Genomic DNA, 12,632 nt, shown 5'->3' with positions numbered 1-12,632 from the left:
CTGGTGGCGACACATGGGGAGAGGAAGGCGAACTACCCTCGTTACCTTCTGTCAAAGAATCATCTAGGGCTACATTTTTAAGTGACACAATATGATCTTTAAAGTGTATAGACACATTAGTGCACTTGGAACACAATTTTAGAGGGGGTTCCACCATGGCTTCTAAACACATAGAGCAAGGCCTCTCCTTAGTGTCAGACATGTTTAACAGACTAGTATTATTCACAAGCAGGCTTGGAAACACTTTATTCAAATAAAATTGACAATTTAAAAAAACGTTACTGTGCCTTTAAGAAATAAAAAGCGCACACAATTTTACCAAACCGTGAAAAATGATCCAATCTTGTATGAGCCTAAGGCTTTGAAATGATTGCACAACAACTTTCAGCCCGATTAACCCCTTAATGCCTAAACCGGAGCAACCTAAAGCTGACAACCGGTTAACAAACTACAGCACCTTGCCACAGCTTACTGCTGTGGCCCTACCTTCCCTTGGGGATTAGTTTTGTGGAAAACAAGCTTCTTTGAAGTCCTCAATCAGTCTTTGGACCCTCCACGTGAAGCAGCATGAACTGTCTGCAAATATTAACTGCTCAACTGAGGCACGGAAATTAGGCCTCCTCCCCCTCCACTCCGGAGTTGTGGGGCCTTCAAAATCCCAAATAGGTGACTAAACATATGCCATGTGGAAGATAACCCCATAATATCACACCTAAGTGCTTAAAAAGTGTCTATAACGAGTATTATTTCCCATTAAATAATCGATTGCCCTGTAACCGTGTCCACCAGCCTATTGAGCCCTGTTAAGTAAGCCTTCACTTCTATACTGAGTCTCAGAACATGGCTTAACTTCCCCACATGGGGATCCTTGTCAGTCTTCTAGCATTAACTGAGTCTGGTCTAGAAAAAGATGACTGAACATACCTTATTGCAGTTAAGCCTGCAAACTGTTCCCCCCAACTGAAGTTTTCTGGTACTCCTCAGTCCTGTGTGGGAACAGCAGTGGATTTTAGTTACAACATGCTAAAATCATTTTCCTCTCAGCAGAATTCTTCATAACATTTCTGCTAGAGAGTAAATAGTACAAACCGGTACTATTTAAAAATAAACTCTTGATTGAAGATATAAAACTACAAATCTAACACCACATTCACTTTACCCTTCCGTAGAGTGGCCCTGCTATCAGAGCCGGCAAAGATAATGACTGGGGGGCGGGGCTAGAGGGGGAGCTATATGGACAGCTCTGCTGTGTGCTCTCTTTGCCACTTCCTTTAGGGAATGAGAATATCCCACAAGTAAAGGATGAAGTCGTGGACTGGATACACCTTGCAAGAGAAAAGTTGTTTGTTATGTTCTGTTAAAACAATCTTATTTTTTGTTTACTTTGATATCTTTTTACTAAACAAGATCAGCTTCATATTCCTTTACGTTCGTTAAAGGGCAACTGAACCCAATTTTTTTTCTTTTGTGATTCCGATAGAGCATGCTATTTTAAGCAACTTTCTAATTTACTCCTATTATCTAATTGTCTTCGTTCTCTTGCTATGTTTATTTGAAAAAGAAGGCATCTAAGCTTTTTTTTGGTTTAGGACTCTGGACAGCACTTTTTTATTGGTGGATGAATGTATCCACCAATCAGCAAGAACAACCCAGGTTGATCACCAAAAATGGGCCGGTATCTAAACTTACATTCTTGCATTTCAAATAAAGATACCAAGAGAATGAAGAAAATGTGATAATAGGAGTAAATTAGAAAGTTGCTTAAAATGTCATGCTCTATCTGAATCACAAGAAAAAATTTGGGTTCAGTGCCCCTTTAACTGCTAACATGAAGAGTCCTTAAAGGGACACTGAACCCAAATTTTTTTCTTTCATAATTCAGATAGAGCATGCAATTTTAAGCAACTTTCTAATTTACTCAAATTTTCTTTAACTTTCTTGGTATCTTTATTTGAAATGCAAGAATGTACTGTTAGCTCAGATGCCGGCCCATTTTGTTGAACAACCTGGGTTGTTCTTGCTGATTGGTGGATAAATTAATCCACCAATAAACAAGTGCTGTCCATGGTTCTAAACCAAAAAATAGCTTAGATGCCTTCTTTTTCAAATAAAGATGAACGAAGAAAAATAGGAGTAAATTAGAAAGTTGCTTAAAAATGCATGCTCTATCTGAATAACGAAAAAAAAAATTGGGTTCAGTGTCCCTTTAACCGCTATAATTTGCATCATTTTGTTAATCATCTCATTTAACCACTGTACTATATCATAATGATATAGAATATGGTAGGAAATCATACATACTTGATAGCAACTATTAGTTTGAACCTTTAGTAAGAACTTACTTTTATCCTTTATTTTAAGAGTAGGCTTTACTTCATAATTATATTTTACTAGTCGATAAGCCTGCCCAAACGGCAGTCTAATTTTTGTTTAAAAGGACATTATACACTCATTTTTTCTTTGCATACATGTTTTGTAGATGATCTATTTATATAGCCCATAAAGTTTTTTTTTAAATAAATGTATAGTTTTGCTAATTTTTAAATAACATTGCTCTGATTTTCAGACTCCTAACCAAGCCCCAAAGTTTTATGTGAATACCGTCAGCTACCTTCTCCAGCTTGCTCCTGTTTGTGTAAAGGGTCTTTTCATATACAAAAGAAGGGGGAGGGGGGAAGTGTCTTATTTGCCACTTGCAGTGGGCTTTCCAGCTACCTTTTCAACAGAGCCAAACTGACAGCTTCTAAGTAAGTTTTTAAACAGTTTTATACTGGATTTTTATATCAGTATCTGTGCATCTTATTCTTTATAGTAGTGTCTATTACATGCAGTTATATGAAAATGAGTGTATACTATCCCTTTAAGCTACAGATGAAGAAATAACCTATTTTGTAACTCTTCTTTTATATAAATAAGTGGGAAAAACTGCCCAGAGGGCAGTATTTTGTGGTGATGGAACCACCCTGCCATTTTTGGAAGGGCGGTCTTTTGCCCTGCATCCAGGTGGATTAAAAAAAATCTTCTCTTTGGCTCTCTCGCTCCCCCCCCCTCTTCTCTTTGGCTCTCTCGCTCCCCCCATCTTCTCTTTGGCTCTCCCCCCCTTCTCTTTGGCTCTCTCGCTCCCCCCCCCATCTCTTTGGCTCCCCCCCCCTTCTCTTTGGCTCTCCCCCCCCCCCCCTTCTCTTTGGCTCTCCCCCCCCCCCCCCTTCTCTTTGGCTCTGCCCCCCCCCCTTCTCTTTGGCTCTGCCCCCCCCCCTTCTCTTTGGCTCTGCCCCCCCCCCCTTCTCTTTGGCTCTGCCCCCCCCCCCTTCTCTTTGGCTCTGCCCCCCCCCATTTCTCTTTGGCTCTCCCCCCCATTTCTCTTTGGCTCTCCCCCCCCTTCCTCTTTGGCTCTCCCCCCCCTTCCTCTTTGGCCCCCCCCCCTTCCTCTTTGGCTCTTCCCCCCCCCTTCCTCTTTGGCTCTCCCCCCCCCTTCCTCTTTGGCTCTCTCTCTTCTCCCCCCCCCCTTCTCTTTGGCTCTCTCCCCCCCCCCCCCCCTTCTCTTTGGCTCCCCCCCCTTCTCTTTGGCTCTCTCCCCCCTGATCTTTGGCGCTCTCTCCCTCCCCCCTGCTCTTCTCTTTGGCTGTCTCTCTCTCCCCCCTGCTCTGCTCTTTGGCTCCCTCTCCCCCTGTCCTTTTTTTAATTGGGGCACTCCCACCGCCTCCCCTTTCCTGCTGGGCTGCCATTTTTTGTAATTTTTTTTTTTTTTTTTTAATTAGGGCACTCCCACTGCCTCCCCTTCCCTGCTGACCCGCCCACACCTCCCACCAGCAGAAGATCGTTACAGACGGCGACACACACAGTTTCACCGTCTGTAACGATCAGGCATCTGGCCTCATATGGAGGCGGAGCACCGATCGCGCTCCGGGTCCATATGTGGCAGATGCCTGAAGCTTCAGAAGCTCCAGCTCTCAGCTGCTATGTTACAGCTGAGAGTTGGAGCTCCTGAAGCTGTCTGTAAAATATATAGAAATTTATTAAAAAAAAAAAAAAAGAGAAGCGCTCAACCTGGGAACGAACAATAGCATAATAGCTTGTTCTATGGCTAGTTACCACCCAAGAAGCAGCCTCTTTTTGCTCAACATGTGCCTTTCACAGAGAAGAACTTTCCTGAACAATATCAGTCTTATCTTGACTTAACAGTACAGTCCAGCCCCGAAATACCAGGCAATCCCTCTCTGAACGAGAGACACAGCAAAACCCCAGACGTACCTTTCGGCCTATTGTGGGCCTCGTCAGTGAGGTGCAGCAATATCCCTCTAGGCACACTGAGCAACGGGTCCACGTCTGGCTTCCCGCATCATACTTAGGGAGACTTCCCTACGTGTCATAATTTGCATAAATAAAAAGAGAGAAGCGCTCACCCTGGGAACCAACAGGTTCTCTCTTTTTATTTATGCAAATTATGACACTTAGGGAAGTCTCCCTAAGTGTGATGCGGAAAGCGTGGACCCGTTGCTCAGTGTGCCTAGAGGGATATGGCTGCACCTCACTGACGAGGCCCACAATAGGCCGAAACGTACGTCTGGGGTTTTGCTGTTTCTCTCGTTCAGAGAGGGATTGCCTGGTATTTTGGGGCTGGACTGCACGTTTGTACTGTATTGGGTACTTGTAAAGCGCGGTTAATCACCCGTAAGGGTCTCAAGGCATTGCTCATTTTATCGACCTCGTTAGGATGAAAGGCTGAGTGGACCTCGCCGGGGATCAAACCTGCAACCCTTGCTACAGAGCTCAGCTACAGTGCCTTAGCACGCTGAGCTATCTGTCCGACTGTTAAGTCAGGATCAGACTGATATGTTACGGGAAAGTTTTTCTCTGTGAAAGGCACATGTTGAGCAAAAAGAGGCTGCTTCTTGGGTGGTAACTAGCCGTAGAGAAATATGCCCAGGCGCCAACAATGAGGAGGCTAAGGTTATATATTTGAGTAAACTCTGTCGTGTGCTGCAAGTATGTGGTAAAAGTGTTAAAACAATTTATTGTAGATAAAACATATGAGACGATAAAATTGCAATGTTTCATAAAAACACAATATTACATGTGCATGGATCCACGCTAAAAATATATATGATTAAAATCTTGAAAGCATAAACACATTGGAGAAGAAATCTAGTTGGAGATAATATAACATGTAAATGTGGGTGATACAGATACAATTCAATTGACAATAAAAAATGTAATTAAAATGACAATAAAAATAATTCAAATGACAATAAAAATATTTCAATTGACAATGTTGAAAAAAAGTGTAAAATATAAAAATATAAAAATGTGACGGTGATCCAATGTCCAGAAAAGGAAATGTGACAGTGTTCCTGTGTGAAGTGTTCCAAAAATAAAAAAAGAGTAAATCCTGTGTTGAAAATACAAATGAAAAAATATGACAAATCAAGTGAAAAATATGTCAATCCTGAGTTCACTGAGGAACTGAGAAAAAATGAATAAAATACGTGAAGAAAAAAGGGGAAATGAATGTAGAGTGGAGTCTCTGTGTACAGTCTTGATAAAGGCCTAGGAAAAGGCCGAAACGCGTAGACCTGGTAAGCAGTTTTTCAATAGGAGTACATATTTGAAATTGTTTTACACATTGTGTATTATTTCTATCCCACAGGTTTCTATTTTTGAATTTTAAACACTTTTTCTTCACCATTTTATTTTCATTTTTATTGTGATAAATCTGCTGAAAACTTCGCACTCAGCACCTCTCTTTTTTATATTATTCACTGGGGCAGGGACCCCCTGGCTGCATAAGGACATCACATAATAAGAGACAAGGACAACACTGTACACAGAGACTCCACTCTACATTCATTTCCCCTTTTTTCTTCACGTATTTTATTCATTTTTTCTCAGTTCCTCAGTGAACTCAGGATTGACATATTTTTCACTTGATTTGTCATATTTTTTCATTTGTATTTTCAACACAGGATTTACTCTTTTTATTTTTGGAACACTTCACACAGGAACACTGTCACATTTCCTTTTCTGGACATTGGATCACCGTCACATTTTTATATTTTTATATTTTACACTTTTTTTCAACATTGTCAATTGAAATATTTTTATTGTCATTTGAATTATTTTTATTGTCATTTAATTACATTTTTTATTGTCAATTGAATTGTATCTGTATCACCCACATTTACATGTTATATTATCTCCAACTAGATTTCTTCTCCAATGTGTTTATGCTTTCAAGATTTTAATCATATATATTTTTAGCGTGGATCCATGCACATGTAATATTGTGTTTTTATGAAACATTGCAATTTTATCGTCTCATATATGTTTTATCTACAATAAATTGTTTTAACACTTTTACCACATACTTGCAGCACACGACAGAGTTTACTCAAATATATAACCTTAGCCTCCTCATTGTTGGCGCCTGGGCATATTTCTCATAGTTCTATTTCTATAGGTGGGAGCTAGGTACCACCGCCTCAGGCTTAAAAGGTTTCAGTTGGCGCTGGGATATACCACTACATCCCTATTGTAACTAGCCGTAGAACAAGCTATTATTCGTTCCCAGGTTGAGCGCTTCTCTCTCATATTTATATATATATATATATATATATATATATATATATATATATATATATATATATATATATATTTGGATATTTTTATTTGAGGTTACCACAGAAGAGACAAAACTAAGTAAATATAAACTTCCGTCTCCATAAGAAGATAGAATACTTCCATAGAATGATCTATTGATGAATTGTTTTTTGGATATACTCCCAATTACTTAGTTTTGTCTGTTTTGAGGGATTGCAATTTAGAGGTTATTGCCCACAGAAAAGTAGATCTTAACTGAAATTGCTTGCAGTAGTCAATTCCATGCTGGAATAAATCCCAAGAGATTTAGGGTGTGCTTTGACTCTAGATGTGTTTACCCAAGAAGATCTCCTGCCAAATCACAAGAACACAGTTCACATCACTTAGCAAATATTTAAAAACAGACACTAAAATGCACGTCTCTGTAATCATGGGTGCTGCCATTATGGGACCTAGGTTACACTGCAGCTTTATGAAGTCAGCAATGGAATGTAGTAAGAGACAGATTTCAACATGGCAGAACCAATGACGAGAGGGAGGTGGGAAATAACCTCATTACTATACTTATAAAATATATTTTTGTTTAATGTCCTTTAACCACATACATTGTACCCACAAGGTTAAGGTACAAATGAAATACCAGCTATATAATCCAAGATGTTTTCAAAGCATAGATTAGCCTGAAAATAGTATGTAGTTACATTTTTAAAAAAAATATATATATTGTTTAGGGTTCATTTATAATAAAATGTATAATAAAAATTATAATAATAATAATAATGAAAATTATAATAATGATGAAAGTATACTGCAAAGTTTTTTTTTATCCACACAATGAAATCATTTAAGATAGATATAAAATATTTAAAGGGCCATAATAGTAAAAAAATTACAGGCTCTAATCTATTTATTATGGCTATCGACTGTGCTCTGTTTAAGCTCCATAAAGGCGCAGTGCTCTGCTGTTCCCAAGTGGAACCTGCTGTTGATCAAGTTGTGCGACTGGTTGGATCAGGGCAGGTTCCGATCAAGACCAAAATTACACTGCAGGTCCCAAGGGGCTCTTCTACTGTGTGGTTAACACATTTACAGGGGTTAAACACAGAGTATAACAGGGTCTATAGTCATAAAATGACTTATAACCAATTAGAGCATGTTATTTTTCGACTATTATGGCCCTTTAATACGCAATATATTATTGTGGGACTTTTATCCCATAAGGCTTATTCTACATTTATTTTTTTGTTTTACTGTCCTTTAATATTAAATACGTATTACAAACTACTACCATTAACAAGGTTTATGGAAGCCCTAATGTGGAAAAGTTAGAGAAAATACCATTTCTAACATGGGAGACCTGAATGGGAATAAAAAACACTAGGCATAATCTGAAAAATATACCATGTATTAGGTTTGAATGTGTTTCCATTAATCAGAGCTCTTTACTAAAGGGACTTAATACTCATATGCTAAATCACTTGAAACTGATGCAGTATAATTATAAAAAGCTGACAGGAAAATATCACCTGAGCATCTCTATGTTAAAAAAGGAAGATATTTTACCTCACAATTTCCTCAGCTCACCAGAGTAAGTTCTGTGTAAAAAGTTATACTCAACTGCTGCTCAGCTGCAGGTAAAAAAAAATAAATAAAAAAAAAATGAAGAAATGAACAGCAGCCGATCAGCATCAACAGTGCTGAGGTCATGAACTCTATTACTGTGATCGCATGAGATTTGACTTAACTCATGAGATTTCATTGTAAACTTCCTTAAGCTGAATAGGGAAATAAGATGAGTGCACGTAAGCTCGCTCCTTCCGCTGTCCCGGGACAAACGTACCGATTTGTTGTTCAGAAGTCCTTTTCAATGGGATGTGGCTACTGAGAAACTTTTGAGGTAAAATATCTTTCTTTTTGACATAGAGATGTTCAGGTGATATTTTCTAGTCAGCTTTTTACAGCTATACTGCATCACTTTCAAGTGTTTAAATATTTGGGTATTATGGCCCTTGAAATTGGTTGCTGAGTTATTAATACACAACACATGAACAACATACACAGTACAAACACTTATAGCACAGTAGTAAGTATAGATAAAAGCTGTGAAATAGTTCTGAAAAGCTAAGCATATATGCTAAACAATATCTGTTAAAATTAAATTCTAAATGTATGTTACCTCGATAGTCAACTCCAGAGTTGAGCTTCACAACAACAGGTCTCCCAATAATCTGTTTCAAGAAGTCACTCGGCGTCTGTTTTCGAAGACTCATTCTGTTCTACTTAGGCAATAAAAAAGAAAATAAATATATTTTTAAAAAAATAAAGGTTCACTAAAAAGATTTTTTTTATTTTTAAATAAAATTTTAAAAAGTTAGATTTTAGGCAGAGCATTAAAGGAACACAAAACCCCAATAGACTTCTAATATCAAATGTACTTCATTCTCTTGGTATCCTTTGTTGAAAAGCAGGTAGCTACTCTCAGGAGCACTTTATATCAGCAGTTTTACAAGAATACATTTAACAATGTTCAACATTTGCAAGAGCACTAGATGGTCAGTGAAGTGCAGCATATAGTGCTCCAGGCACATGCTCTTTAACAAAGAATACTATGCAAACAAAGTAAATAACAGAATAAATTATTTCCTCAATCTGAATAATGAAAGAAAAATATGGGGTTTCATGTAAGGAATAGTAAGCATCTTGTAATTACAAGACATTCCTGTTGGGTTGCTATACAATGATATAAGCCAGGTTTAAACATTTTTAAATTAAAGGGACAGGAAACCCCAAAATTTTCTTTAATAATTTAGACAGAAGATACAATTTTAAACAATATTTCAATTTGCTTTATTCTCTTGTTATCATTTGCTTAAGGAACAGCATTGCACTACTGGCAGCTAGATGAACACATCTAGTTAGCCAATCACAAGAGACAAACGTGTGCAGGCACCAATTAGCAGTTAGCTTCCACTAGTGTAGGATATGTGAGTATTCTTTTCTAACAAGGGATACGGAGAGAACAAAGCAGTTGTTTTTCAATAGCCAATACTACCATTTGCCTTATTTGGAGTAGTCAATCTGGGCTTTAGTCTATATGCAACAAGGCTAACCACTGTCATAAAGGTAGTACAAAACATACTGTTTTGCAGTTATCTTATAAAGCCAATACAGGAAATATATATATAGCAGCTTGAGAAGTAAGCACAGTAATTTCAAGTTTTGAGAATTAAAAAATCCTAAATTTTTAAAGCTAAATTACATGAAATGGGAGCAAAAAGCCATAATTTATGCTTACCTGATAAATTTATTTCTCTTGTGGTGTATCCAGTCCACGGATCATCCATTACTTGTGGGATATTCTCATTCCCAACAGGAAGTTGCAAGAGGACACCCACAGAAGCTGTCTATATAGCTCCTCCCCTCACTGCCATAACCAGTCATTCGACCGAAAACAGGCAAAGAAATGAGAAACCACAGGGTGCAGTGGTGACTGTAGTTTAAATTTAAAAAATACCTGCCTTAAAATGACAGGGCGGGCCGTGGACTGGATACACCACAAGAGAAATAAATTTATCAGGTAAGCATAAATAATGTTTTCTCTTGTAAGGTGTATCCAGTCCACGGATCATCCATTACTTGTGGGATACCAATACCAAAGCTAAAGTACACGGATGAAGGGAGGGACAAGGCAGGTACTTAAACGGAAGGTACCACTGCCTGTAAAACCTTTCTTCCAAAAATAGCCTCCGAAGAAGCAAAAGTATAAAATTTTTAGAATTTTGAAAAAGTATGAAGCGAAGACCAAGTCGCCGCCTTGCAAATCTGTTCAACAGAAGCCTCATTTTTAAAGGCCCATGTGGAAGCCACAGCTCTAGTAGAATGAGCTGTAATCCTTTCTGGAGGCTGCTGGCCAGCAGTCTCATAGGCTAAGCGGATTATGCTTCTTGGCCAAAAAGAAAGAGAGGTTGCCGAAGCCTTTTGACCTCTCCTCTGTCCAGAGTAGACAACAAACAAAGCAGATGTTTGACGAAAATCTTTAGTAGCTTGTAAGTAAAACTTTAAAGCACGAACGACGTCCAGATTGTGTAATAGACGCTCCTTCTTTGAAGAAGGATTAGGACACAAAGACGGAACAACAATCTCTTGATTGATATTCTTATTAGATACCACCTTAGGTAAAAACCCAGGTTTGGTACGCAGAACTACCTTATCTGCATGGAAGATCAGATAAGGAGAATCACATTGTAAGGCAGATAACTCGGAAACTCTATGAGCCAAGGAAATAGCTACCAAAAAAGAACTTACCAAGATAAAAGTTTGATATCTATGGAATGAAGAGGTTCAAACGGAACCCCCTGAAGAACCTTAAGCTCCAAGGTGGAACAACAGGTTTAAACACAGGCATGATTCTAACTAAAGCCTGACAAAATGCCTGAACGTCTGGGACATCCGCCAGACGCTTGTGCAAAAGAATAGACAGAGCAGAAATCTGTCCCTTTAAGGAACTAGCTGACAATCCTTTCTCCAATCCTTCTTGGAGAAAAGATAATATCCTGGGAATCCTGACCTTACTCCATTAGTAGCCCTTAGATTCACACCAATAAAGATATTTACGCCATATTTTATGATATTCCGTTCCTGAATTAAGGTATCAATGACTGACTCGGAGAAACCACGCTTTGATAAAATCAAGCGTTCAATCTCCAGGCAGTCAGCCTGAGAGAAATTAGATTTGGATGGTTGAAAGGACCTTGAAGCAGAAGGTCCTGTCTCAGCAGCAGAGTCCATGGTGGAAAGGATAACATGTCCACCAGATCTGCATACCAAGTCCTGCGTGGCCACGCAGGTGCTATCAAGATCACTGATGCTCTCTCCTGCTTGATTTTGGCAATCAGACGAGGGAGCAGAGGAAACGGTGGAAATACATAAGCCAGGTTGAAGGACCAAGGCGCTGCTAGAGCATCTATCAGCGTTGCCTTGGGGTCCCTGGACCTGGATCCGTAACAAGGAAGCTTGGCGTTCTGGCGAGATGCCATGAGATCCAGTTCTGGTTCGCCCCAACGAAGAACCAATTGTGCAAACACCTCCGGATGGAGTTCCCACTCCCCCGGATGAAAAGTCTGTCGACTTAGAAAAACCGCCTCCCAGTTCTCTATACCTGGGATATGGATAGCTGATAGGTTGCAAGAGTGAATCTCTGCCCAGCGAATTATCTTTGAGACTTCTAACATCGCTAGGGAACTCCTTGTTCCACCTTGATGGTTGATGTAAGCCACAGTCGTGATGTTGTCCGACTGAAATCTGATGAACCTCATTGTCGCTAGATGAGGCCAAGCCTGAAGAGCATTGAATATCGCTCTTAGTTCCAGAATGTTTATTGGAAGGAGTGACGACTCCTGAGTCCACGATCCCTGAGCCTTGAGGGAGTTCCAGACTGCACCCAAACCTAGAAGCCCCGTGGCCTTAGGACCGCCAGAAGCGACCTCAGAACCTTCGTAAAAATTCTTGGGGCTGTAGCTAACCCAAAGGGAAGAGCTACAAACTGGTAGTGCCCGTCTAGGAAGGCAAACCTGAGAAACCGATGATGATCTTTGTGTATCGGAATGTGCAGATAAGCATCCTTTAAATCCACTGTAGTCATGTATTGACCCTCCTGGATCATAGGTAGGATGGTACGAATAGTCTCCATCTTGAATGATGGAACTCTGAGGAATTTGTTTAAGAACTTTAGATCCAAAATTGGTCTGAAGGTTCCCTCTTTTTTGGGAACCACAAACAGATTTGAGTAAAATCCCTGTCCCTGTTCCTCCTTTGGGACTGGATGGATCACTCCCATAACTAGGAGGTCTTGTACACAGTGTAAGAATGCCTCTCTCTTTATCTGGTTTGCAGATAATTGACAAAGGTGAAATCTCCCTTTTGGGGGGGAAGCCTTGAAGTCCAGAAGATATCCCTGGGATATAATTTCCAACGCCCAGGGATCCTGGAAATCTCTTGCCCAGGCCTGGGCGAAGAGGGAAAGTCTGCCCCCTACT

General features: G+C 39.6%; 1 protein-coding gene across 3 annotated transcripts in view; it reads right to left on the bottom strand.

The window, feature by feature from the left end:
• Window positions 1-12,632, bottom strand: part of LSM6 (LSM6 homolog, U6 small nuclear RNA and mRNA degradation associated) — a 77,578-nt gene that overhangs the window by 39,958 nt on the left and 24,988 nt on the right. For 2 of the 3 annotated variants that reach the window (XM_053703711.1, XM_053703713.1), the window contains one exon: window positions 8,774-8,873. In XM_053703711.1, the coding sequence (XP_053559686.1) occupies window positions 8,774-8,867 (94 nt within the window). In that variant the 5' untranslated portion in view covers window positions 8,868-8,873. Of the gene's footprint in view, window positions 1-8,773; window positions 8,877-12,632 lie in introns of all 3 variants that reach the window. The other variant, XM_053703712.1, reaches the window with a different exon arrangement.

The sequence above is a fragment of the Bombina bombina genome, chromosome 2 (assembly GCF_027579735.1).
Source record: "Bombina bombina isolate aBomBom1 chromosome 2, aBomBom1.pri, whole genome shotgun sequence".
Lineage (NCBI taxonomy): Eukaryota > Metazoa > Chordata > Amphibia > Anura > Bombinatoridae > Bombina > Bombina bombina.
Note: the sequence above shows the minus strand (reverse complement) of the source record. Positions and strands in the feature narration are given on the sequence as shown.